This window comes from Spea bombifrons, chromosome 7 (assembly GCF_027358695.1).
Source record: "Spea bombifrons isolate aSpeBom1 chromosome 7, aSpeBom1.2.pri, whole genome shotgun sequence".
NCBI classification, from domain to species: Eukaryota; Metazoa; Chordata; class Amphibia; order Anura; family Pelobatidae; genus Spea; species Spea bombifrons.
In genome coordinates, this window is record NC_071093.1 from 36,345,869 (window position 1) to 36,372,052 (window position 26,184).

Here is a 26,184-nt window from a genome sequence, read left to right on the forward strand (position 1 = left end):
GAGCGAGTTTATAAAATATTTTTGGGGTTTATGAATTTATTGTGATTGTTTCACTTCATGGTTCACATTTATTTTTGTATCTCTGAATTTGTTTAATTAAATAACCTTAAATATGTCCAAGCTGATGAGCGCCATGCTTGTTTAGCAAAGGTAAGATTTCTTATTATTTAGAAAATCCTTGAACCATTGCCGAGCATTATAACCTCTATAATGAGGCAAACGTATGGATTTTACATAGCAATGCACCAATAAGACAGAACAAATGATATGAGTCACATTTTAATTAATTGTAATTAACATTGTAAATGACTATCATGCATTCATATTGTAGTTAAAGTACTTCTGTAATGCTAAAGCAATATTGTACCCGAATGTCTACATCTTTTGCATTATTACTACGTTCAAGCATTAGTCTTTCCTCGTTTTTAGTGTATCCACGTGATATTTTTCATTTTTGTTTCAACAGCAGATGTAAATTTGTCTTCCTTTGTATATATAGTCCAATATTCTATTATGAAGGTGAGCCTGACCAGTTGGGTTATCAGCGGATATCATTGTGTGTCAAGAGCATGGTTTGTAAGGGAGACGATTGCCTCTACCATCAACACCATGATTCGCTTGGTAAACCAGACTCGGCTGTAACATTACAGCTGTAAAGATGTAAGAATCTACTGAGTCTGCGCTGTAACAGCCATTGATTGTATGTCTCCAGTCTTCACAACTTGGGCTAAACCAAGAGTTGAGTTCCATCGCCTGGACACTGTTTGGGTATTGTACCTGGGGATGTGGTTTCACGTGTGACAGCTACAGAGACAAAGGTTTACTAGAAACAAAAGAGAAGCGAGAGAATGAAGAAGGGAGAAGAGGAAATAGGGCTGTACTCTGTTGGTCCAGATTCGCCAGTCTAAACACCCACTAAACCTGAAAACCTCCCCCAGGCAGTGCTCACGAGTTTAAGCAGTTTAATGCCACATTTGACTCAGGGGTTGTCTTCTGGGCATCTCCTCGCCCTGGGAACACAGTGGAACTTATCAACCTATCTCCTCCATAGTCTCCCTGATGGCCAGACTCCAGGAAGTTTTAATACCCACCACCTGTACCTGATGCAGGCTTCGTAGGCAGGGCCTGGCCGAGGCGGGTGCATGGGGGGTACAACGCTAATGCAGCAGGGAGCGGAGGAGAGAAAGTGTCGTCGAGCGGCTCGTTCATGTAAACATTTTCAGCAACTGCTCGGCTTCCCCTCGTTCTCCTCCGCGCCGGCCTGACTGCGGTGGTGGGAGCGCACGGCCTTATATCCCGGCGCTCAGCAGTGATAACCGTGAACACCGCGACAGAACAGCGAGACAGAGGCCTCACGCTTCTTTTGGAAGAATGCATCTGAAAGTAGCCACAGAGTACTCTAATATGCATTTTCTTTAGAAGAGCTGTAAAGGAAATTATACTCGAAGCTGCTGAGAGGTCCTAATGCTTTCACTCGCAGTTATTTAAAAAGAATACAAAACATAGCCAAGTTTTTTTTTTCCAAAGCCAAGTGACAGTGACAGTGGAAAGGGGTCCAGAATCCCCCATGAATTTGCAAAAAGAACATGAAAATTTAAAGGGACCACACAGGTATCATATGCATTAAAGTATATTTGATGGCCGCAGTGTCCCTTTATTTGACACAATTTAATGTGTTGCAACTTTGGACTGATCCCGCATTTTGTCTGCTCCCTCACCGAGATCGTGCGCTGCCTCATTCAAAAAGCGTCCGGTGTTCCCCGTAGTCTACTCTATACAGTGCCATTTTGTATATTTAAAAAAACAAGTAATTACAATACCCAATGTCACACATAATGATTCTTTTTATTTTTTATTGGTTCATAGTGTTTAGTCACATTCCATCAAACTCTGATTTGTACAGAAGCTGCAGCTATGAAGTTTTATAAAGGATATGCTGCACAATCGGAGACAAATTACAGCGTGAGAAAAAAAAAAAAAATCAAACTTTCCATGGAAGACGGCATTAGTGGTCTGCTTTGGAAAGGTATAAACAAATTAGTTTTATTAAGAGAGACAGATTGCGCTCCCTTCCTGGAAGCCAGAGTTGTGACTGTCAGATATGAAACATGCGTTCTTCCATTAACACTATGGAGTTAATGACTGCAGTGAAAGTTAAGGAAAACCTTACTCCAACATAGAGGTTTTCCCCCAAAGATTAAAAACATTCTGGAAATGCTCTTACAGCTCCTTGTTATATTGTAGAAAGTGTATAAAACATTTATTGAAGAACATGCGCAGTGACAGAGGAATCCGGTACAGAACAGCAAAACGCGGCAAACACGGTTGGTGAGATTTTAACAGTCCTGTGTAATCCTAAGGTTATTACCCAAAGTCTTTTAGGCTCGATGTATTTCCTTCATTGTGCCTGCTCTGTTCCCACTGCCTTTGCGCTTGTCCGCTGCACAATACTCTGTGGGCAACAGTTTATGCCCGGCTCCTATTCCAACAAGCCGCCACCATGAGGACGTAATCTATTAATCTACCCACGTCACTAAAAATGTACTGTTTTGTGAGCGGTAGAAGAAGAAAACAGCATAAACATCTAGTTAAAAGAAAAAAATGATTTTTAATTGCAATTCCAAATATATTACATGCGTTATGTCCAATTAATTATTCTCAAACATATTATTATTATTATAATTATGAAACATATACAGCTGTTGCTTTATTTTATCACATTCTCATATACATCGTGAAGGTCTCAATTACAGACATGGCATCAAGTCTCTCTCTCTCGAGCGCTCTCTCTCTCTCTCGACGCGAGCGTTCTCTCTCTCTCTCTCCAGACGCGAGCGCTCTCTCTCTCTCTCTCCAGACGCGAGCGCTCTCTCTCTCTCTCTCCAGACGCGAGCGCTCTCTCTCGACGCGAGCGTTCTCTCTCTCTTTCTAGAGACGCGAGCGCTCTCTCTCTCTCAACGCGAGCGTTCTCTCTCTCTCTCTCGACGCGAGCGTTCTCTCTCTCTCTCTCTCTCGACGCGAGCGCTCTCTCTCTCCAGACGCGAGTCCTCTCTCTCTCTCCAGACGCGAGCCCTCTCTCTCTCTCCAGACGCGACCGCTCTCGCTCTCTCTCTCCAGACGCGAGCCCTCTCTCTCTCTCCAGACGCGAGCGCTCTCTCTCCAGACGCGAGCGCTCTCGCTCTCTCTCTCCAGACGCGAGCGCTCTCGCTCTCTCCAGACGCGAGCGCTCTCGCTCTCTCTCCAGACGCGAGCGCTCTCGCTCTCTCTCTCCAGACGCGAGCGCTCTCTCTCCAGACGCGAGCGCTCTCTCTCCAGACGCGAGCGCTCTCTCTCCAGACGCGAGCGCTCTCTCTCTCTCTCCAGACGCGAGCGCTCTCTCTCTCTCTCCAGACGCGAGCGCTCTCTCTCTCTCTCTCTCCAGACGCGAGCGCTCTCTCTGTCTCTCCAGACGCAAGCGCTCTCTCTCTCTCTCTCTCTCTCTCTCCAGACGCGAGCGCTCTCTCTCTCTCTCTCCAGACGCGAGCGCTCTCACACACTCACTGGCACAGAGAGAGGGAGAGAGAGAGACACACATACACACTCACTGAGAGAGAGAGAGAGAGAGAGAATCACTGGCACAGAGCAAGAGACAGAATCACTGGGAGAGAGAGAGTGTGAGAGAGAGAGAGAGACTCGCTGTGAATTATCTCACAGATTCAAGTTTCCTTCTGCCTCCATGATATTCTGTATTTTCAGGAGTTCTATTAAAGCTTCATCCTCACATCCCACGTTATTGAAAAAGAAACAGCAGCCCAGCACAGCCAATTTGCACGTCCACCGCTGCTGCTGCTGCTGCTTCTTCTTCTTCCTGTAGTTCTTTGTACCATGTGACCGAACAGTCACATGGTCTGCTGACATCACCAGAGTCCTTGTACAGGGTAGGAACTAGCCGCTGCCTTTGGTCTGTGTCAGCAAAACGAGGACGGTTCTTGTCTGCAGCAGAAGGTGGAGACGGGATACCGGGGCAGCTCGTCGTTTACAGCGAGGGACAGGAAGATGAACGGCTGGCTGTTATGGGTGGCGCTTTGCACCCTGCGCTGGCACTGTGTGCGGGGGTCGGATGATATCGTGGTTGGCTGCGGGGGGTTTGTGAAATCCGACGTGGACATTAATTATTCTCTGATCGAGGTGGGTTCCCTGCTTTACTACCGTTCTCCGTATAGCGATATCCCGATCTGCTATTACTCAGCGGATGTCACTCCATGTTCCGGGGACCTGCTGCTATCCGCACCCTTTCCTTGCCGAGACAGGAACAGGCCGCAGCCTTCCATTCATTCGCTCCCTTCACCTTCAGAATGATTGCATTTTGACCCCTGGTTCCGGTGGTGCTTTTATTTAACATTCCGACCGGTAGACCCGGACTTAATAGTCCTTTAATATAACCCGGGTAACGCTAACGTATTATATATTATAGGAAAAGGAGAAAATCTGTGACACAAACATATTGTGTCTCTGTTGCTTTATCATATATAGTCTGATGTAAAAAGAATAAATACTCATTTCTCTGAATACGCAGAATATTTTGGGGAAAGTATATGTTCCGATACCGAGCGTAATGAGGCCGGGTACAAGTTACAAAGCTGACAGAAAATGGAACGTAGAAAATGTACAATAAAAAAAATATTACAAGTTACCGACTGCCATGAAATCGGCCCTGAGCCCTCTGAACAGTATGGAGCGTCAGCTCTTCATCCTCACGGAATGACAGATGACCGACTGTCCATTCAACAAAACCACCTGTGCTAAAGTAATCATTACATTTGGCTGCTGCGGTCTTCACGGTGAGAACTGAGGAGACAGCTGGCCTTTTATGAATTTTCGCTCCTTAAATGGGAACCATTATTGTTCTTTAATAAGAATATATAAATTTCTTGGAGCGTACGACCCGGTCTGTCTTTCTGTTCGTAAACTATTTTACCATCACCTACATTTATGTGTATTTGGAAGCTTATTGAAGCAGGAGCCTTGTCGCATTTTATTATCTAAATAATCTAAATTATATATAATGTGTGTAATATAAGCATTATTAAATAATCCATTTTCCATTTATTTTTTCCGGTCACAGATGAAGTTATACACCAAACAAGGCTCTCTGAAGTATCAGACAGACTGCGCTCCTAACAATGGTTACTTCATGATTCCTCTATATGATAAGGTAAGGCGGCTTTATTCCTTTTTGCCATAATATAAAACACGGCACCCGTTAAATTAGCCGAGCTTTCAATGTTGCGTTAACCCCTTAAGGACAACGGGCGGTCCCTAAACCCATTGAAAACAATGCATTTTGAGCCCGTACATGTACGGGCTTTGTCATTAAGGGGTTAAAAAAGACCAGAGGTGCTTTTATTTTATTGAGACGCTGTGTTTATTTTTCCAGGGGGATTTTATACTTAAGATCGAGCCTCCTGCAGGGTGGAGTTTTGGTGAGTACTTGGCAGTAATAACTGTTTTGAGCTCCTTTAGGGATTGTGTGTATATATTTTATGTTCCCGGACCTCTGCTGTTTGCGTTAGTCGGGTATAATGAGGAGATATCAGGGGACTGCAGCTACGCAGCACATTGTAATCTTCCAGCTGCTCGCGGTATGAGATATCCGGGAACGTCTCATTTTGTTCCATTTGTTTATTTTTTGCAGTTATTCATAATAATTTTAAGAGGTGAGGCGAATGCATATCGTCACAGAGGACATAGTAGGGTTTTACAGAAAATTCCCTGCTTCTAAGTCAGGCTAAGAGTTACGATTCCCGTTGTGTTTCGTGTGAATCTAGCACATTGCACGAGGCGAAGTAAAACAGGAGGGACTCTGTCCGTCACCTATTGAACATATACTTCCCAGTTTATGGAGCCCGTGTGCAGCTTATTATATATCTGCCAGATGATCACAGAGTATATTCAAGACGAGGGTGAGAACTGTAGTGCGCTAAAGGAAGATCACATATCATATACTGCGATCACATATATATATGTGAAATGGGGTAGCCTGGCATGAATTAGGGCGATGTTAAATGCTGCTATTGGGTTACGAAATGTTGTCTGATTCAAAGATATTTCATTTTTATCTGTAGATCCAACGAGTGTTCCCCTTCACGTGGACGGAGTAAACGACATCTGTACAAAAGGGGAAGATATAAATTTTTTTTTCACTGGCTTCTCAGTTAGTGGAAAGGTAACGTAGATAAACTACTTTGTGATTATTCTTCACTTGCATTGAACTCTTGGTTGTCACCATTTAACGACACTTCTTTTTTATTAGAGGCCTGTCATGGCATGTTTAATAGTAATCGATGGCAGTAACCTGACCAGTAGAGGGGTTGCTTATGCTGTAGCGGGCATATTAAGATACTTTATTAGTTATATTAATTATTTTGTTTTACATATAATGACAGTACAGACAATAACCTTCACAAATGATTGGATGTGTATTTCATTTAAAAGTGTAATGCGATTAGTGGGGTTGATCGTTGACTCATGCTAATGCCTACCTAATAACCGTTACAGGTCCTCAGCAGGAATCAGGATGCGGGTCCTGTTGGTGTGCAGGTCGCCATGCAAAGAGCTGGGAGCGGAATTAACTTACAGACCACCGTTACTCAGACAGGAGGAAAGTAAGTTCTACGTTGTTGTATTACATTGTTTTGAGCTTATATATATATATATATATATATATATATATATATATATATATATATATATATATATATATATATATATATATATATATATATATAGCATCACTTTGATGCGTTATTGATGATTTGAGAATGCCATTATTCAGTTTCTTTGTGCAAATGCACCAATGACTTCTGTTCTTGACATTTTGCAGGTTTGCATTTTACAAAGTGCTTCCAGGAGAATATGAAATAGTTGCATCTCACCCCACTTGGCTTTTAAAAGAGGTATTTATTACAAATGTTTTTGCATATTGCTAGGAAACTATTATTTATTACTTAAAAGTATTCCAATTGCAAAATGGAGTATCTCATTAACGCTAATAACTCTTGTTGGGCCACCCTAAAGTATATAAACGTCTTTTAAATGGAAGATACTGTACTTAAAATATACTTTTTTTTTTGCATTGTCAAATTGCATTGCTTTTCTTAACCGCATGACACCACTACCTTCAGTATAGTTCTAAATGTAGGGGCCAAAAATGGATGCCAACGATATTAGCCTTTAGATAGTAGACAACCACCGTTTCATTTTATTGCCAGTACAATATTGTGGACCCTACAAAACACTGTTTTCAGGTGCTATGCTGCTTGTTGATCATTAGCAGCTTTTCATGGCCTTGTTAACACTAAATAAGTAGACTGCCCCAAAGGCTTAGTAAAAACTGGAATTGTACTCACATGCTAGATAATGCTTTAATGGACAAACTGTTAATGCATACACAGTAGTTGATCCTGGTCCACTATAAAGCTATAGCAATAATTAATTATAACATTTTATGAAAGGACCTCTGGCCTTTTTGTCGCTGTACAGTTGTTTAATAGTTGGGGATAAGGTCATTGCCGTGTGTATCAGCACCTGTATACCTGCATCACCAAAGCTGATCAGTTAAAGAATACGTGATAGCTCACATGTTCCACTCATGTACTTTCTTCTTCTGGTTTAGGCAGCAACCACTGTTCAAGTGACCAATTCGAATGCCCAGGCCTTAAATCCTCTTATTGTTGCTGGTTACGATGTGGCGGGCTCTGTTCGCAGTGATGGAGAGCCAATGAAGGGAGTCATGTTCCTGCTCTTTTCGTCATCAGTCAGTAGAGAGGTACAGATCCATGATTTAAACCTACACTTACAAGGTTTTTGTTGTTACCAAACATATTCCAGACATATATCACTAGAATAAAATGTAACAAAGACCATGGTGCACTGCCTGCCAGGGCTGAGTTATTTCAATTTCTTGATTAAATGGACACCTCAGCCATCATATGCACTTTAATGTACATGATAGCTGTGTAATGTCTGTAATTCTCCTCTCCCCCAAGCTGTTTTCCATGCAGGAGGTGCGTTTGACTGCACGAAACATGGCCCCCATCTAATAAGCTTCTTATCAAACACAGTGGACAGGAGGGACATCTTCAGACCCACATGTCCAGCAAACACTCATTGATTTTAATGGCAGCACTTTCCTGCCACTGATTGGCTGCTTGAAGCAGCCAATCAGTAGCAAGAACGGTCAGAAGCAGAGGGGGAAAAGGCAGCTGCAGCAACAGGGCTGAAACTTCTATGTTAGTGTTCTCTAATATGCATTATTCTTTACTGATGGTCTTTGAAGCCCTCCCTTTAAATGAAAGACTACAGCATAAATAATTATGAATTAAAATGCTTTGCACCTTTGAGGCGGGTGTCTCGTCAGTGGACAGGTATGAGGTTGGACATAATGACTGCCAAGCAAGCGTCCTCCCTGTTTCAACTAGTAATCTCCTCCTGTAGAGAGAGAGGCTGAGCCATGCGTCTTTTTCAAGCCCAACAACAAAGTATATGCCAAGTAGTTTGTGTACAGAGAAATAATGTGTTCAAAATCTCATGTTTTTCACTTTGATTACCATAGGATATTTTGGGCTGTGATTTAGCTCCTGTCGAAGGCTTCCAGGGTAAAGATGAGTCCTTATCATACCTTTGTCACATCACATCCCAGGAAAATGGCATGTTTACATTCCAGTCCTTGCCAAGCGGGGACTACAGCGTGGTAAGAAGAAGACTTCTAGTTTTGTAAGCGCTGGTCTTCTAATGAACCATCTGCTTTTCAGCTCAGACTTGTGTGTTAATCTCGTCTTGGCTTGAGAAATCCAAAGTAAGCTTCCTTATTGAAAGCAACCAGTGTTTTTTTTTCATTAAAAAGATCCTCATGCAGATTTCTTAATGGGCTATTGTTACTGGAAAACTCTGCTGCTCTGGAATCAGTCATTAAAGGGAAACCCCTTTGGAGATCAACCAAGTTTCCTAAACTCTTTTAATAACTTTGTAGTAGAATTGAAGCTGGAACCCAACACTGTAATCATAGGAATTATAATCACATCAGGTTTGTGTGAGTGCATCTGTGTGGGGAAAATTTGCAATAAATATACTGTTGGTGTGAGCTTTCATGAAGCCAGCCATGCAAACAATTTGTAAGTTGCTTTATTTGGCCAACAACTGTGTTAAACCTTTACTTCTAGTTTTTGTTGGATATTATGAAGATACATAGGGCACAGTAATCAGATCCCTATTAGGGATTCATTCAGTTAATGAGGTGCTTGCAGGTAAATTTTGGTGTGATAAAATCTTTTTTTTAGTTTACCGATGTTTTCCAAAGAACTCAATCCAACAGCTGAGTTGTCCCTGCATAAAACATATGTGGAGTTTGTTCTGCATGTACCTTTTACACATGGGTTGGTGTTTTGTAATAAATATTAATATGAGGGAGTTTCATTCATTATTTTGGTCCTGTCTCAGCTTACTAGTAAGGGAGTTAATCCTCTGATCTCCAGTCATTATGTGTTAAAAATCAAATGCAAAATTTATTTGTATTTATATGGTTTTTTGCTGTCACAACAGTTCTGGTATCTATCTGATTTATTATTTATTTTTATATTATAACACACTAGAATAGATGCTCCCTTATCATTATACTTCGATTTATTGCTTTTTACAGATACCCTTTTACAGGGGTGAAAGGATCACGTTTGATGTTGCTCCTTCCCGGCTGGACTTCAGTGTGGAACATGACAGCCTCACATTAGAGGTAAAAAGAAGGTGTTCTTAGGAAACACCTTATATATTCCAATATGTAATATGGTATATCAAGAAGCACTCTTATCTAATTTCATTAGGACGGGCAAAGCGTCCTACCAAAAACAACGAAAGTGGAAATGGACTTTTTTTTCTCCCATTAGAACATCTGAATTGCACCATGTAAAAACAAACAAACAAAAAAAGGCCTGCAACTCTTTCATTTGACATATCTTGTTTTTCTGTTTTTTTTTTTTTCTTGCCTCTGATAACATAAAAGGGCAAAACCTCAGGAATAAAAGTGGAAACTTTCTACCTCCTTTGGCCGCACGGGTCGTTTGGATGAAAATTATTTTCCGGGGGATTTTTTTTTTGGTTACAAAGGAGGAAATTACTTGTTTTGGAGCCACAGTCAAAGCAATGAGAATGCATATTCCCTAATACAAACATTTATATGTGGATCTCCAAAATCTTAGATTGGATCCCAAAAAGGAGGCCGTGTTAGTACTGGTGATTAATATACGTTGTACCTGTAGCTTATTGTGCTATCTGCTTTTGTGCCAGCCCGTGTTCCATGTGATGGGCTTCTCTGTGACTGGAAGGGTTTTGAATGGACCTGAAGGTGAAGGAGTTGCAGATGCCATTGTTACGCTCAATAATCAGATGAAGGGTAAGTAGTTTTCTCTACTACCTAAGCTAATAATCGCAGTAAAATGTACATTGAAGCATGCAGTTTAATAACCCAATATCCTAGCACCTGCGAGTTAATGTTGAATGGAGTGAGGACCCCCAAATCTTTTTTTAATTGGTGATTTCCCCCAATATCGCCCTGTTTAACTTATTGTATGTATTTCATCATACCTGAATGCAATGTTTAATCGACATGAAATAATGCTTGTTTTCCAGTTACAACGAATGCAGACGGATCTTTCCGTTTGGAAAACATGACTGCCGGCACTTACAGTATCGATGCACAGAAGGAGCACACGTACTTTGATACGTTAACAGTGAAAATTGCACCGAGCACTCCACAGCTGGCTGACATCGTAGCAGCGAGGTACTCTTTCATCACCGGCTCAATCCACATACAGAAGCTGGATTAGCTTTTAGCTGGATGCGCCTTTGTTTGATATTTAACACGGTATGAATGTTATTAGTGCTGATTTTATTAATACACCATGAAATATGTTTTTCTTTCTAGATTTAGCATTTGTGGGACAATTTCTATAATAAATTTCCCCGAAAATATGAAACCATTCAGTAAATATAAAGTTACTCTGACACCACAAGACAAGGAGAGGACCTCAGTCCTTACAACAGAGTCTGACTCTCGCGGAGGGTTCTGTTTCCAAGCTCGGAGGGGATCCTACAACATTCAGGTAGCTTTGTGTTCCGTTCTGTAAATGGGTGTCCGTGTGCCACAGTGTTCTTCGTAACAATTGTTTGGATGACATTGTTAAACCTGTTAACTTGCACAATGCAGGACTTGTTATGTGTCAATGCAGTGTTTCATCTGCTGATCCTGTTGCTGTGAAATGAGAACAGCTTTTCACCCAAACTGCAGAGTGTTTCTGATCCCTTTGCTCAATAAATCCAACAGTGCACCATTTTTGCCAATGGACTGGTATGATGGGGCTTGTCGCATAGACATGTTTTAGGGCAGAGGGAGGTTGCATGTAGCTTTAAGTCATGTTCGCAGTAGAGTCCCATATTTTTACAGGAAAACTATTGTAAGTGCCAGTGTTGCAGTCATCATATTCACTCATTGTAGGCCCATTATGCCAACTTTGGTGGTTATTGTCTAGTACTAAAGCTGACATTTTAAAGTTCTCTATTAATATAAATATTGAATATCCACTTTTTTCCTCAGGTAACCATTCCCGAAGCTGAAGTTAAAGCCGGGCTTGCCTTAAAACCAGCAGTAGTCCCCGTGACAGTAACAAACAAGCCAATTTTGGATGTGTTATTTTCACAATTCATGGCGTCGGTTTCTGGAAAGGTGTCGTGCTTAGGTATAATATTTAATGTTTTGCATTCTTATTGATATGATATATCCTGGCATGCATCTGCTCTCCCGCTTTCCCTTTTGTAGTTTTTATATTAAATTTGTATCAGGGCTTTAAAAGCATTGAACGTGTGTTTAACCTACAATCTGTATGTATTCATCTGTGGAACAAATCAGACTTCTGTCTAGGGGCGCTCGTAATACACGATCTGATATAACTCCAAAAAATAAGACAAAAAGAAAGAAAAAAATATATGGTGTAGTATGCTCAAATTTTTGTGGTATCCCCGGGTATACTCCAAAGGTTACACTCACAATAAAAAAGACCTTTAGGGCTTCCAGAATCAACTTCTTGATGTGTGTGTGTCAGTCCATTTGTATCGTGAAACATGCAAAACAGAAATGTACCATAGAATGATATCTTTCTATAATACTATACACGCAAAGATGGAATGCACTCACATTTGGGTAGATAATTCCCGCTTGTTCATAGTATGTTCTGGAGTTGTGCTGGTCGCTCCCAAGCTGGTTTTTCTTAAGTAACAAGATCTTTTGGTACTGGTGAGGTGAGTCCCCGGGGTTCCACTGGCTGTATTCGCAAAAAGTGCAAGTGCCAAATAATATTCCAAGTGTAGTGATGTTATATGTATAAGTTAATAAAATATAGAGCAAATGTGTCAAAATGAAAAAATATGCCAAGATGAAAAATAATTTATTATGGGACTAAGCCCTTGAATGCTAAAAATATGTATGGTGGTAATTAATACATGAAAAGATTAATAAATATACCAAGAGAAAGGGTGGATATTTAAAAATCTATAAAACGGATAGGTGAATAAAAATGATTAAAAGTTAATAAAAAGTATTGAAAAAGGTTCAATGTCCTGTAAAAAAGTCCTCTACGCGTTTCGCCAATATCTCGTGGCTTCCTCAGGAGGTTTGTGAGGAAGCCACGAGATATTGGCGAAACGCGTAGAGGACTTTTTTACAGGACATTGAACCTTTTTCAATACTTTTTATTAACTTTTAATCATTTTTATTCACCTATCCGTTTTATAGATTTTTAAATATCCACCCTTTCTCTTGGTATATTTATTAATCTTTTCATGTATTAATTACCACCATACATATTTTTAGCATTCAAGGGCTTAGTCCCATAATAAATTATTTTTCATCTTGGCATATTTTTTCATTTTGACACATTTGCTCTATATTTTATTAACTTATACATATAACATCACTACACTTGGAATATTATTTGGCACTTGCACTTTTTGCGAATACAGCCAGTGGAACCCCGGGGACTCACCTCACCAGTACCAAAAGATCTTGTTACTTAAGAAAAACCAGCTTGGGAGCGACCAGCACAACTCCAGAACATACTATGAACAAGCGGGAATTATCTACCCAAATGTGAGTGCATTCCATCTTTGCGTGTATAGTATTATAGAAAGATATCATTCTATGGTACATTTCTGTTTTGCATGTTTCACGATACAAATGGACTGACACACACACATCAAGAAGTTGATTCTGGAAGCCCTAAAGGTCTTTTTTATTGTGAGTGTAACCTTTGGAGTATACCCGGGGATACCACAAAAATTTGAGCATACTACACCATATATTTTTTTCTTTCTTTTTGTCTTATTTTTTGGAGTTATATCAGATCGTGTATTACGAGCGCCCCTAGACAGAAGTCTGATTTGTTCTATTGTTCCAACATTCTGTGGAGGATGTTTACAAGGTGGCTGCTGTAGTGCCTGATCGATCGAAAAAAAAGGGAAGTATTTACTGTTTCAATTTTATTATTTTTCCATAACGGTTGACTCGTGGTTTCCAAATTTCTTTCTGTTCATGTATTCATCTGTGTGCAGTGCTCCTCCACCCAGAAAAAGTACAATGGCTGTTTAAGTACATTACCAGCGTGTATTTTAGTTTTACTAACGCACTACTTTTCACGCACACCTTAAGATATGAGACTTTTTGAGGCAGGAGATCTTAGTTTACCCAGATTAATTTTTCATTAAGTTACAGTCTATACTTCTGAAAGTCTTATAACTGATTAACTCGTAAAATGCTGTTTTTGACTCAGATGCTTGTGGTGATCTGACCGTAACGTTACAGTCAACGAGCCGCCAAAGAGAGAAGCGCAGTTTGCAGATCTCTGGGAAAACTGGAGCAGCGACCTTTACGTTTGAAGATGTTTTACCTGGAAAATATAAACGTAAGAACCATTTAGAATCGTAACAGAACATAGGCAAAACCATCACATGTCTTCTGTTGGGCTTCTATTTTAATTTATTTGTTTCATTCACAGTGAGCATTATCCAAGAAGACTGGTGCTGGAAAAACAAGTCCTTGGAATTTGAAGTTGCAGAAGAAGACATCGTAGGGTTAGAGCTGAGACAGACCGGCTACATGTTGAGATGCTCTCTATCTCATGCAATTACTCTGGTGAGTGAAGATGACACATTGGATTTCCAGCCTTTTATTATATTTTTTTTTTCTGCATATCATTAAAATAAAGTTTTCTTTTCTTTGCGGTGAATACATTTCATCCGCATGTTTTAGCTGAATGATTGCAGTAATTGTCTCAATCCCGTCCGCTACGTGCCATAGAATGCTGCGAATGTGATTGAATGCTCTACCTGTAGCTGTGAATGACAGACTTAAGTAGCTTAATGAGAAATGGCCACGTCGTTGGATAAAACCATGATCGGAAGCGTTATTGAAGACCATCTGTCGCCTGTTATTTGTTTAAAGTTGTGTGGATTTCTGACATCCACCAAAGGCACAGCCTTAATTCCCCATGTAAGAAGTTGTAACTCATTTCCTGGGCCTTGTATTCATTGATATGAAGCATTCATATGCTTATTTGCATATACCTAAGAGCTTTATAGGCATATGCCCTGACAGGTCCTCCTGGCACCTATATTTATATCCTTTTACTCTGTGCTCACTGGCTGTTCTGGCATTGAGGTAAAGGATGATGGGAGCTTTAAGGTAGGATTAAGCTTAACCTATAGGTTTGCTAATATGGCAAAATAGCAATTTAAAGTTATTTATGCTTCTCTTGGCTCGCTTCATGAATTCTTACTTCTGTGTTAAATTCACAGATTAACGTCAATATAACCATAAACTAAAGCCTCTTCGGTTGTTAATGCCCGCTACCGGCATTTTAGCTCTATTTTAATCATTTATCGCGTCTGATTATTTTATATAGGAGTTTTACCAGGATGGAAGTGGACCGGAGCAAGTTGGGGTTTACAACTTAACAAAAGGGATCAATCGATTCTGCCTTTCCAAGCCAGGTAATTTAGCTGCATGTCTCCTTGAATGTTGATTGGATTGAGGGGATGATCTGTAGGAGTGTGTAACAAAATGAGGTGGTGTTATTCAAATCTTCTTGTAAAGTCGGACTACTTTAAATCTACGTTTCAGGAGTTTACAAAGTCACTCCAAAATCCTGCCATCGCTTTGAGCATCCGTATTACACTTACGACACGTGAGTTACATTTTATTCTTACGTTTCTTTTCTTGTTACTTTTCTTTTTTCAGTATGTGTTTTGGTTTTTTTTTTTCCTTGTAAAAAGTCTTGTAACCTTATGTTCTCAGACAGAAAATACTTTTTTTCATGGTAAAAGTCATTTTAATTGTAAAATGCACTCTAGGTACACTTATGTATTAGCCGCTACGTTCCAACAGAATACAGTTAAATTGACAACATTCACGGTTAAGCGTAGAAACGGGGCGAGCTAAGGTTGGTGCGGCGTGTTTGCATGGTCCCAGATGTTCCAGTAATTGAGGCAGTCAGTGGGGTCACACAACGCGTGTTACACGACCCTGTAGTAGTAGGACTCTGAATGAGGTAAGATGAGAGAAGAGTGTATGGTGTTAGAGGGAGTGTGCATGTTACTGTTGTGTGTTAGTGTGTGTGTGGTAGTGTATGGTGCTACTGTGAGTGCATGTGTCAGCAGACGACGTTGTGTATGTTAGTGGATTGTGTTAGTGTATCGGGTTAGCTTGTGGTTAGCGGTACCTGGAAGGAGGCGTGCATGTGTATGATGTTATAGTGAGTGTGTGTTGTGAGAGTTAATTTGTGTGTTGGTACGTGTGTCTGATAAAGGGGTGAGGGCATAGTGCCAAAGAAATACTACACCTATGCATCCCTCACCTTTGGCTCACTCTGGACATCTAGAAATGCGGTGCAACGTACTGATGAATTTGGGAAATCGTATTAAACTTTTTATTCTTCCCCAACATGTGATTTTTTTATTTTTTATTTTTTTTTTTTATTTTTTTTTTCCCTTTTCGGAATTCATTTCCAGGTCTTCTCCCACCATACTGACTCTGACAGCAGTTCGGCATCATGTCCTCGGGGTGATAACTGCAGATAAGCTGATGGATGTGACCGTCACGATTAAGTAAGAGCACTTGTAGTTTGAGACTAGATCAATTAATATGTGATTGGAGTTGTTGTGATTACAGGATTCCTGTTACCAATAGATCTATATTGATAGGTCGGTATCTACTATTCTAAGAAGATAATTTACCTGGTGGGCATCCAGCACCATGTCCCTGAGTAACTCGTAATGGGTGACATGGTCCATCTCCACCTTGGTACCTGCCGGTTACAGGCACGTGTTTCCGATTGCATGCGTTGACGTGGAACTTAACCTGGAGATCAGTGTGCATGTAACTGCTTGCTTCCACTGCCTTTACCTCCGTATACACATTCTACTAAGTTAGTTTCTCTAGTCTTTATTTGTGGTAAATATGACTTCTGGCTTTTTCCCCCCAGATCATCTATAGACAGTGAACCAGCACTTGTTTTAGGGCCATTAAAGTCCATCGAAGAGACAAGAAGAGAGCAACAGCTGCTAGAAATTGAAGCTCGTAGACTGGAGAGAGAGAAGGCTGGTACAGAAGGAGCCGAGGTCCAGCCGCCCGTTCAGGAGTTTGTGGAAGAACTGCAGGGGCCCTTCTCATACGAATTCTCTTACTGGGCCAGGTGAGGTCTTCTACAAAGAGTTAATACAGTGTTAGTGTTTAGACTAAAGCTTTTCCTGATGCAGTCCGATAATTGGAGAGTCGTTACTTGAATTGTCAAAGCTTTTTGGAAGAATGCATATTAAAAGTGCTCACAATGTACATGAGTGTTCTTCTACAGTAGGGGTGTCAGGGGCATTAATATGTCCATTTTAAGAAGCTCATTTAACTAGGAAAAGAGGCTCCTGCTTTCAATAAAGATATTAATAATTTTCATGTTAGGTGCATATTTATGGGTGATGGGTAAAGAGCTCTTACCTGCCATTAAATTCTCTTTATTTTTTTCACTTTTCTCTTTAGGTCTGGGGAAAAGATTACAGTAACGCCTTCATCCAAAGAACTCCTCTTCTATCCGCCATCTGTGGAAACATTTGTTAGTGGAGGTAAAACTTGTATTTGTTTTGCATTAAATATACCAGCGATGCAGAGGTATCCGCCTGCATTCTTCTGCATTTTTAGCACATTAAAATAAAAGCAGCCTGGTTACTAATTAGAAGTGTCTTCATTTGGTTCTCTAGCCATCACATACACCTTAATGCATGTGAGCGCTGTGTGAGCCTACTAGATATTTTGTGGCTTCCCTCTTACAATTGCTTGGGGGGATTCTGCAGAGCCCCCCGTGTGCATTTAGTCCTCTTCCCAGCTCTGGAGAGATTTTTTTTTTTTTAGGTCGAACACATCTCGATGCAAGTAATATACCTTGATGCCAGTATTAATTAATACTTCAAATATATTACTTGCATAATATATTATGCAAGTAATATACTTTAATGCTGGCTTGGTGAATGCTGCTGGTGGGAGTCTGTGTGAATCCCATTGCACACTCCCATTGATTTAAGTGGGATGACCTTCTTGCCACTGATTGGCTGCTTGAAACAGCCAGTCAGTGATAAGAATTACAGACCATGGAGGAGGACAGCTATAGCTTCTTCTGGTAAGCGATAGATTTTTTTTTTAATAAATGTATTCTTTTAAAGCGATGGTAAACCGCCCCTTTAACGTTTATCATCAGTTTATTTTTAGCCGTGGATTATAAGTGCACTACTGACTTTAACGCATGTCACTACATTTTTTTTTATTATTTTTATTTTAGAAAGCTGCCCAGGAAAGATGATAGAAATTTATGGAAAAGCCGGTTTGTTCCTTGAAGGACAAATTAACCCTGAACTGGAAGGTGTTGAGATTGTGATAAGTGAAAAGGGAGCGGCTTCACCTCTTATAACTGTGTTTACAGATGACAAAGGTTCATATAGGTTGGTACACTTTACCTGTATTTCCATAGTTAAACAAATAGAAGGAATTATCCAGTCTGTGCTGTTGCCCATTAACCCATTCATGCCATTGTAACATACCGTGCCATCGTAGAAATAGGGGCCTTTTAAAGCCTCCTGTGATGGGATGGAACACCACGGGTAAAGCAGTATTGCGCGTTCCCCATGCAGGGAGCTGTCTGGATGTGCATCAGTCGTGTGGCCTCTGGGCAGAAATCATTTGGCAAAGCCAATGCAAACAGATATTTGCCTTAGAAGAGACTCTGCCTCACTCTTCCTTACATCGGTTATAAGAAAGAGAGAGAGGAAACAAAAGATCGCTGTAAAATATTGCAATAAATTGTGTGGAACAATTGTGTTATGAAGTAAAAAAAAAAACAACAGAAAGAGGAGACCTGTTGAAAAATGTGTTTTTTAGTTCGTTTTTTTTTTTAAATATATGTTCATGCTAAATATTTCCCTAGGAGTATAAAAATTTTATGGAAAGATAGTCCTAGATGGCCCTGAGAAACATATAGAATTTGTTTACTGAACATAAAAAGGGAGAATTGTGTAAAAATGCCAGAAAATCTCCAGGATTTATAGTGAAATATGTTATATCTTGAGGGGGGTTTATATTATTTTCATTTTTGTCCTTATCGGTGCATGAGGCTTTTCTTGTAGCCAAATTTCCACTTTTTGCTCTTCGTTTGTAGTGTTGGACCATTACATAGTGACTTGGAGTACACAATCGCCGCACAAAAGGAAGGGTTTGTGATGACTGCTGTTGAGGGAACAGTAGGAGATTTTAATGCTTTCGCCCTTGCTGGAGTGACATTTGAGGTATGCTTCGTAATCTTATTGTAACCCTTGTTTTTGTCCTCTCTGGCAGAAAGATATAAATAATGGTTTTAATGATTCTCCCAAATAGATCCGATCTGAAGATGACCAGCCCCTGGCAGGCGTTCTTTTATCGCTCAGCGGGGGAATGTTTCGCTCAAACCTCCTTACCCAGGAAAACGGGATGTTAACGTTTTCTAACCTGGTAATGTAAACTTACTTTGTACCGTATTTTTTAAGATTATTCTCTTTCCCTTTTATGCCAAACTCGTTTTTTTTTGTGCCTGTAACAAGCAAGCACGATATGGTTCTGTTCTACCAGAAACCAAATAGTAGTGTACGAAAGACATTTCTCATTCTAACACCACTGCTGCCACAGATCGTTTAGGATTTAAATCCCCTTACAGGACCATTTAAGGTTTTTTTGGTCACTTCTGTTTAGGAGACTTTTCCATTTTTAACCCAGAGAGTAAATAATTCTGTAACTGTTGGTTATTAAGTAACATGCTATTCCCAAACCCAGCGTCTTCTCATCTTCTGCTTCTAATCCAATTTTTCTACATGCATATTAGAGCCGATTTCTCTGCTATTCTCCGATTTAAAAATAGGATACCTTTCCTACTGCTAACAAGTAGAAAAAAAAATTACATATTAAAATCATTTTTTTTGTTTTTACAGAGCCCTGGCCAGTACTACTTTAAGCCTATGATGAAGGAATTTCGGTTTGAGCCTTCCTCCCAAATGATCGAGGCGCAAGAGGGGCAGAACCTGAAGATTACAATTACCGGCTATAGAACCGCTTACAGGTAGGTTTTAAGCGTATTTGTAACAGCACAGCCAAAATGCCAACCTAGGCGTGAAGGCTAAAGGAGAAGAGTGGATTTCATAGCTTGAATTGGGGTGATGATAATAAGCGAATGTTAAAGGAACAAGAAGGGATCAAGCAGATAATACACTTGAGGCACAATACGATGAAACTGAAAAAAGGAGGGTGTAGGAAGGGGAGAGGACCAAAACCAGAAGATGAAATGGAATCAAGAAAAGTGAGGAGTGTGTGGGTATGATTGAGTGGAGAAAAAAAGCAGGGAGTTTGACTTAAAAAAGCTGAATTTGCTGTATACACACATGTATGTTTTTTACACCCTGATTCTACATGGACTCCTCCTTAGGATGCCTAAAATATGTAATCTGTAGCAGCATTACGCTCTGAATGAAAAAGGTTTGCTCTTGATGGGTTAGTGCTTGAAGTGGTGGTGATGAATTGAAATGCTTGTATTCATTACTTTCTTGCAGCTGTTACGGGACAGTGTCTTCCCTTAATGGAGAACCAGAGCAAGGCATAGCAGTGGAAGCCATGGGACAGGGCGACTGTTCTCTTTATGGAGAAGACACGGTCACGGATGAGGAGGGGAGATTCCGATTACGTGGGTTACGGGTGAGTGTGACTGCAAAGAGCAATTCCACTTCATTAGCTCCTCAACATTTAAACCTTATTTTGTTGACTGTTGAACAGTTTGTATAACTTTGTGCCAGAAATTCTCTTTATACATACATCCTCTTTTTTTTTTGTTGTTGTTGTTGAGGGATTTTCCTTCTATTGAAGGAGGTATCAAACCCCTCAACATCCTTGCTTTACCTTTTTACTGTGGATAAGGCTGTAACAATTGCCTTAAAGAGTTTGAATAGTAATTAGTCAGCATATTAAGAATATAATTCTATTAAATATACCGCTACTTAATAGTTTTCCATCTAATGGCCCGATGTAACTCAAATACATTAGCCATGGCTTCTACAGTGCATGTACATTTTGGCTCACAAATGCGTGTTGTGTTCTATTTGCAGCCGGGATGTGTTTACCACGTACAGCTAAAAGCTGAAGGAAATGACCACATTGAGCGTGCTTTGCCAACTTATCGGGCAATAGAGGTGAGTATTTAACCTTCATATATCAGAAGGTCATTGTCTATTTACAGCTGCACTGTTCTTTTTCCTTGCAATGTCTGGGCAGCTTAAGGCTTTTGAGCCGCATGAAGATTTTTAGAGACGCCAGCAGCTGATCTTTGGATTTCTGGGTCTCTGGTTGAGCATGGGGTCACCTTAACTCAATCAGTTCAAAGCATTTTCATTATCTCTGCTTATACAGCGCTGTCCAAAACTCATGGTATATTTGCAGCCATCAAGGCCTGAAGTTTGGCTCCTCTGTTGGCTCATGGAAACAAAGCTCTAGGGGTAAACATGACCTAGACGTGCTTTTAGGGAATACATATAACATGTAGCCAGATTTTGTCCACCGTTTGTTTTGCGGTGTCCTTAATTATCTTCTTATTATCATGATTTGTAATGCTTGAAGGAAGTAAATATTTAAAATGTATTACACTTAAGAAATAAGCAGTTCATTTATATGACCTCATATATAAAAAAAAGTTATTTATTTTTATGGATTTGTATTTATTTTTGTGTGTTAGGTTGGCAGCAACGATATCGACGAAATAAACATTATCGCTTTCCGTCAGATTAACCAGTTTGATTTAACTGGAAATGTTATCGCAAAGGATGAATATCTGTCGACTCTATTGGTAAGTCACAGACTCGTTTATTTATTTGTTACTGTTGAACATTTGCTGTCATTCTATATTTTATGCGTTTGTTAAACGTCTAGTCCAGATTTTTATGATATTGTCACAGTTCATTGTTGGAGTAGATGATGGTGTATTTTGGTTGTTTCCTTGTGTAGGTGAAGCTTTACAAAAGTGACAACCTGGACAACCCAATACAGTCCGTATCTTTGGGGCAATCGCTATTTTTCCATTTCCCTCCTCTGCTTAGAGATGGAGAGGTAAGCATTTTTATTTTATGTATACCAGCTTTCAGAGAAATGCTGCCAGAAATGTAACTATAATATTTTTGTTTTGGTTTAAGGGTTATAGTCCATCTATTTCATGATTCACTAAAGTTTTATTTTCTTGATATTCCCTTGGTGTGTACACATTAGGTTGTTTCATATTGTAATCTGTAATACAATTAGAGTTTTGATCTGACTGATGGTTACCCCGTGTTTTCTCATTTCTGTGAGGTGCCTATTTTTATTAGTGACCGATATCGTGTATAGGATTGAGTTACAAGAAACAATGCGAGAAAAGTGCTTTCTCTTCCCCAGAAAACAAGTTAACGTTGCAGAATATTCTGTCTAATATTCGGCTGATAAACAGACCAGCTTGTGTGAGAACTGGCCAAGAAAGAGCAAAATATTTTAATAACGGAAATATAATTTGCCAGATAACTCTTTTTTTAATTGATTTTCTTTTCCTGCTTATAGAATTACGTTGTGCAGTTGGATTCCACTTTACCGAAATCTCAGCACGACTACACACTGCCTCACGTATCCTTCAGCACTGCTGGGTACAGCAAGCACATCACGCTGCAGTTCAATCCTTCGGTGAGTTTGCCAGCAATTACTGGAGAGCATGTCTGATGTCACAGACCGAGGTCCTGCTGTACAGAGATCGACAGGGAGGAATTGGTATATTTCAACCAATATCTGTACCTGTCTGTAAAATGCGCACGTGGTAACCTTGGTATATCCGAGCACAGTATGTTGTAAAAATCATTTTATTCTTCATGTGCTGGTAATTGAGCTCACACATAAGGTGTTTTTAAACAATGCATTGTGGGTTCTAGCACTTTACCTACTAGTATATGTATTTCATCAAGAACAATCCGTTAAAGGAACCCTCTAGCCATCATGTGCTCTTTAATGCATACAGGGGATTATAAGGATCCCCCCCCGTGGCATTTGCCTCTCTCCTCACCCCCCACTGCTCCTCAGCTTGCAGGAGATTTTTTTGGGCGCTCCAGCACTGGCTCACGCAAGTCCCAGAGCATCTAATCAGACCCCCCTGTACATGCGCAGGAAGCGCTCCTATTTATTTCAAAAGGTAGCTCTTTCCTGCTACTGATTGGCTGCCTCAAGCGGCAAAAAGTGGAGCCAAGAGCCAGACTGTAGAGTGCGATGGAGAGCGGCAGCTTTTTTCTAATGATGCCTTACTTATTCCCCCGTTCTACTGATAAAGAATACAAATTATAACAGTTTTCTTGTTTAATTTTTATGAGGATTTAGATTAGATTTAAATGCTCTTATAAGATTTAAAATCTTTTTTTATTTTATTTATTGCATACCCACCTTGCACCCAAGAATAAATAATGGATGTTGCTTTACTGTGAGAAAACTTACTCTTTCTGTCTATCTGATGGTTGACATTTTTTGTTCTTTTTATTTAGCGAAAGCTGCCTGAACAGGATATTGTCCAGGGGTCCTACCTCGCTCTCCCTTTGACACTATTGTTGCTGCTAGCGGGATATAATCATGATAAGGTAAGCAAGTCCCCTTTACTTAGCGATAATAATACCTTATACATGTTCGGGGAAACATAGTTTAAAGGATGCCCGTTAATGGAGGAGGAACGTTGAAATATTAGTTTACAGACCTATCCCCTGCACATAAAGAAATCGGACATCCTATATAATTTTATATATTGCTATACAGTTTGTCATATATATATATATATATATATATATATATATATATCTGTGTGTCTGTAAATATATATTAGTATGAATGGAATAATCACTTTCAGATTTCTCTCTTCCGCCCCTGCAATAGTTGATTCCCCTGCTGCTGCAGTTGACAAGCCGATTGCAAGGAGTTCGTTCTCTTGGACAGACAGGAACTGACAACGGCAGCCCAGAGGATGCAAAAAGGCTTCCTAAGAGACAAAAGACACGGCGGACGTGAAGAACAGAGAAGATATGAAGGATCATCGATGTCAACCTTGTCACTTGAGACACGTTTTGGAAACTCATCGTTTGGAAGAAAGTACAGTTTTGATACAGACTCCTTTTCTCAGCACGACACGTTTGTACATTTTTGATGTATATATTAAGATAAAGTTGGGTTTTAATTTAAAATTAAATGGGCTGATTTCACCACTTTTGATATTCAAGTTCTCCAGTGCAAGTCATTTTTTTCCCTATCGCAGAAACGCCTGATGACTTCCTAACTGCCATGAATGAATTTACCTTTGTAAAGCGATTCCCACGGAAGATCTAATAAAGCGTGGCATGATTATCTTGCGGTTATATGTTGTTTTTCGTTACCTGTTATCTGTGTTCAGTCTTCTGGGTCGGGCACCAGGCACAAGGAAGAAAACACATGGAGCCTAAAAGACTTTGGGTAATAACCTTAGGATTACACAGGACTGTTAAAATCTCAACAACCATGTTTGCCGCGTTTTGCTCTTCTGTACAGGATTCCTCTGTCACTGTGGTATTGTCTCGTAAACCCGTGTTCTTCAATAAATAATAAGAGCATTTCCAGAATGTTTTTAATACTTGGGGGAAAACCTCTATGTTGGTGTAAGGTTTTCCTTAACTTTCTCTGCAGTCATTAACTCCACAGTCTTAATGGAAGAACCCATGTTTCATATCTGACAGTCACAACTCTGGCTTCCAGGAAGGAAGCGCAATCTGTCTCTCTTAATAGAACTAATTTGTTTATACCTTTCCAAAGCAGACCACTAATGCCGTCTTCCATGGAAAGTTTATTTTCTTTTTTTTTCTTTTCTCGCGCTGTAATTTGTCTCCGATTGTGCAACATATCCTATATAAATTAGGAATGAATTACTTCATAGCTGCAGCTTCTGTACAAATCAGTGTTTGATGGAGTGTGACTTTGACTGAACACTATGAACCAATAAAAAAATAAAAGAATCATTATGTGTGACATTGGGTATTGTAATTTCCTTGTTTTTTTTTTTAATATACAAAATGGCACTGTATAGAGTAGACTACGGGGAACACCGGACGCTTTTTGAATGAGGCAGCGCACGATCTCGGTGAGGGAGCAGACAAAATGTGGGTCCACCACGCAACAGGATCAGTCCAAAGTTGCAACACATTAAATTGTGTCAAATAAAGGGACACTCCGGCCATCAACTATACTTTAATCCATATGATTCCTGTGTGGTGCCTTTTAAATGTTCTTTTTGCAAAGGATCTGGATCCCTTTCCACTGTCACTGTAACTTGGCTTTGGAAAAAAACTTGCCTATGTTTTGTATTGTAATGTGATTTGTTTGGCATTTGTGCACATGTGCTATACAATTTATGTATATGGGTCCCTGGGGTGGAGCAATTGGGGAGCAAGTCGGGCCAATGCTAAATTCCCCCTTCCACTGAAAAATCCTTTCCAGCTATTGCAAGAGACTAGATGTCTGCAGGATCCAGTTTGGGATTCCTATTAACAGGGCTGAGCCTAGTAGCCGCTTAGCGAGAGGGACAAATTTCCCATCTTGCCCCTGACCTAGTTTCCATCCCCGAGATTTGCTCAGCACCCCGATCGCAATCATAGGACTTACACCAGCACCCAGGTTGCACGCATGGAGACTGCCCCCTTTCTTTCTCCTCGTCATTCTCTCTCCCCTGTATGTTTCTCTTTATTTCAATATTCTTACTACCTCTTCCCCCTTTCTCACAATCTACACCACCCTCCTACTTTTGTAATTTGCTTGCCTTGATGAAGTCCTGTGGTGGGAGCATGAGGCCTCTGTCTCGCTGTTCTGTCGTGGTGTTCAAGGTTTCACTGCTCAGCGCTGGAGAGGTTTCCAGGTTTAGTGGGTGTTTAGACTGGCGAAACTGGACCAACAGAGTACAGCCAGTGACGGTTTCACTTCTTTTATTTCCTTGCTTGTCCATTTTCTTTATTTTCGCTTCCCCTTTATCTGGCGCATGCCTGACTTTCAACTGATGCTGAGGCAGTGCAGCCACTTTCTTCAATACGTCCCTGTGTTAAAGAAGTGACTCTTCACAGCGGAAGATTTTTTTTCCCTTTTTTTGTTGTTGGTGGTGTGGCTACATCATCCAACACAAAATGGAAAGAAGCAAGAAGGATCCGTCGTTGGAGAAGACCCTGGAAGACCCGGCCATCTTTGGAGGGACGTCAGCAGGTCAAATGAAGACGGCAGAGATCAAGAAGAGAAAGAAGACCCAATCAACAACAGGTGGAGAGACGAGGAGCGACGCTAAAAGGCGAAGAACGGGAAATTTGGAGGATGTCATTGGAAAGAGAACGAGGACATCTTTTCCACTGGAGAGGTTTTCGTTCCATTGTGTGCTTGGAGAGGGCTCCTACGGGAAGGTATGTAAAGATTACTCACTTCTTAAGCTGGTGAGCAGGGCCCTCTTTACCTAATGTATGGGTTTGTCTGTCTATTCTAGTTTCTCCGTTCCCCCT

General features: G+C 40.3%; 1 protein-coding gene across 1 annotated transcript; it reads left to right on the forward strand.

The window, feature by feature from the left end:
- Positions 1-3,948: 3,948 nt before the first annotated feature.
- LOC128502470 (nodal modulator 1-like) lies at positions 3,949-24,266 on the forward strand. Its single transcript, XM_053472315.1, has 31 exons — positions 3,949-4,167; positions 5,105-5,194; positions 5,417-5,462; positions 6,105-6,205; positions 6,538-6,644; positions 6,863-6,935; positions 7,655-7,807; positions 8,594-8,731; positions 9,677-9,766; positions 10,318-10,423; positions 10,660-10,810; positions 10,955-11,132; positions 11,624-11,765; positions 13,851-13,982; positions 14,076-14,212; positions 14,982-15,069; positions 15,200-15,263; positions 16,087-16,182; positions 16,560-16,769; positions 17,108-17,190; positions 17,901-18,060; positions 18,774-18,900; positions 18,989-19,102; positions 19,576-19,703; positions 20,191-20,332; positions 20,740-20,823; positions 21,363-21,473; positions 21,632-21,733; positions 22,214-22,333; positions 23,176-23,268; positions 23,558-24,266. The coding sequence occupies exons 1-31, from the start codon at positions 4,036-4,038 to the stop codon at positions 23,687-23,689; spliced, it is 3,630 nt and encodes a 1,209-aa protein (XP_053328290.1). The 5' UTR covers positions 3,949-4,035; the 3' UTR covers positions 23,690-24,266.
- Positions 24,267-26,184: the final 1,918 nt, after the last annotated feature.

Bases quoted from the DNA above. Each gene is read 5' to 3' on its own strand.
- LOC128502470 (XM_053472315.1), top strand. From the start codon at position 4,036: ATGAACGGCTGGCTGTTATGGGTGGCGCTTTGCACCCTGCGCTGGCAC. The intron at 14,213-14,981 runs GTGAGTGAAGAT...TATTTTATATAG, and splicing joins TATCTCATGCAATTACTCTG to GAGTTTTACCAGGATGGAAG. The intron at 15,264-16,086 runs GTGAGTTACATT...ATTCATTTCCAG, and splicing joins CCGTATTACACTTACGACAC to GTCTTCTCCCACCATACTGA.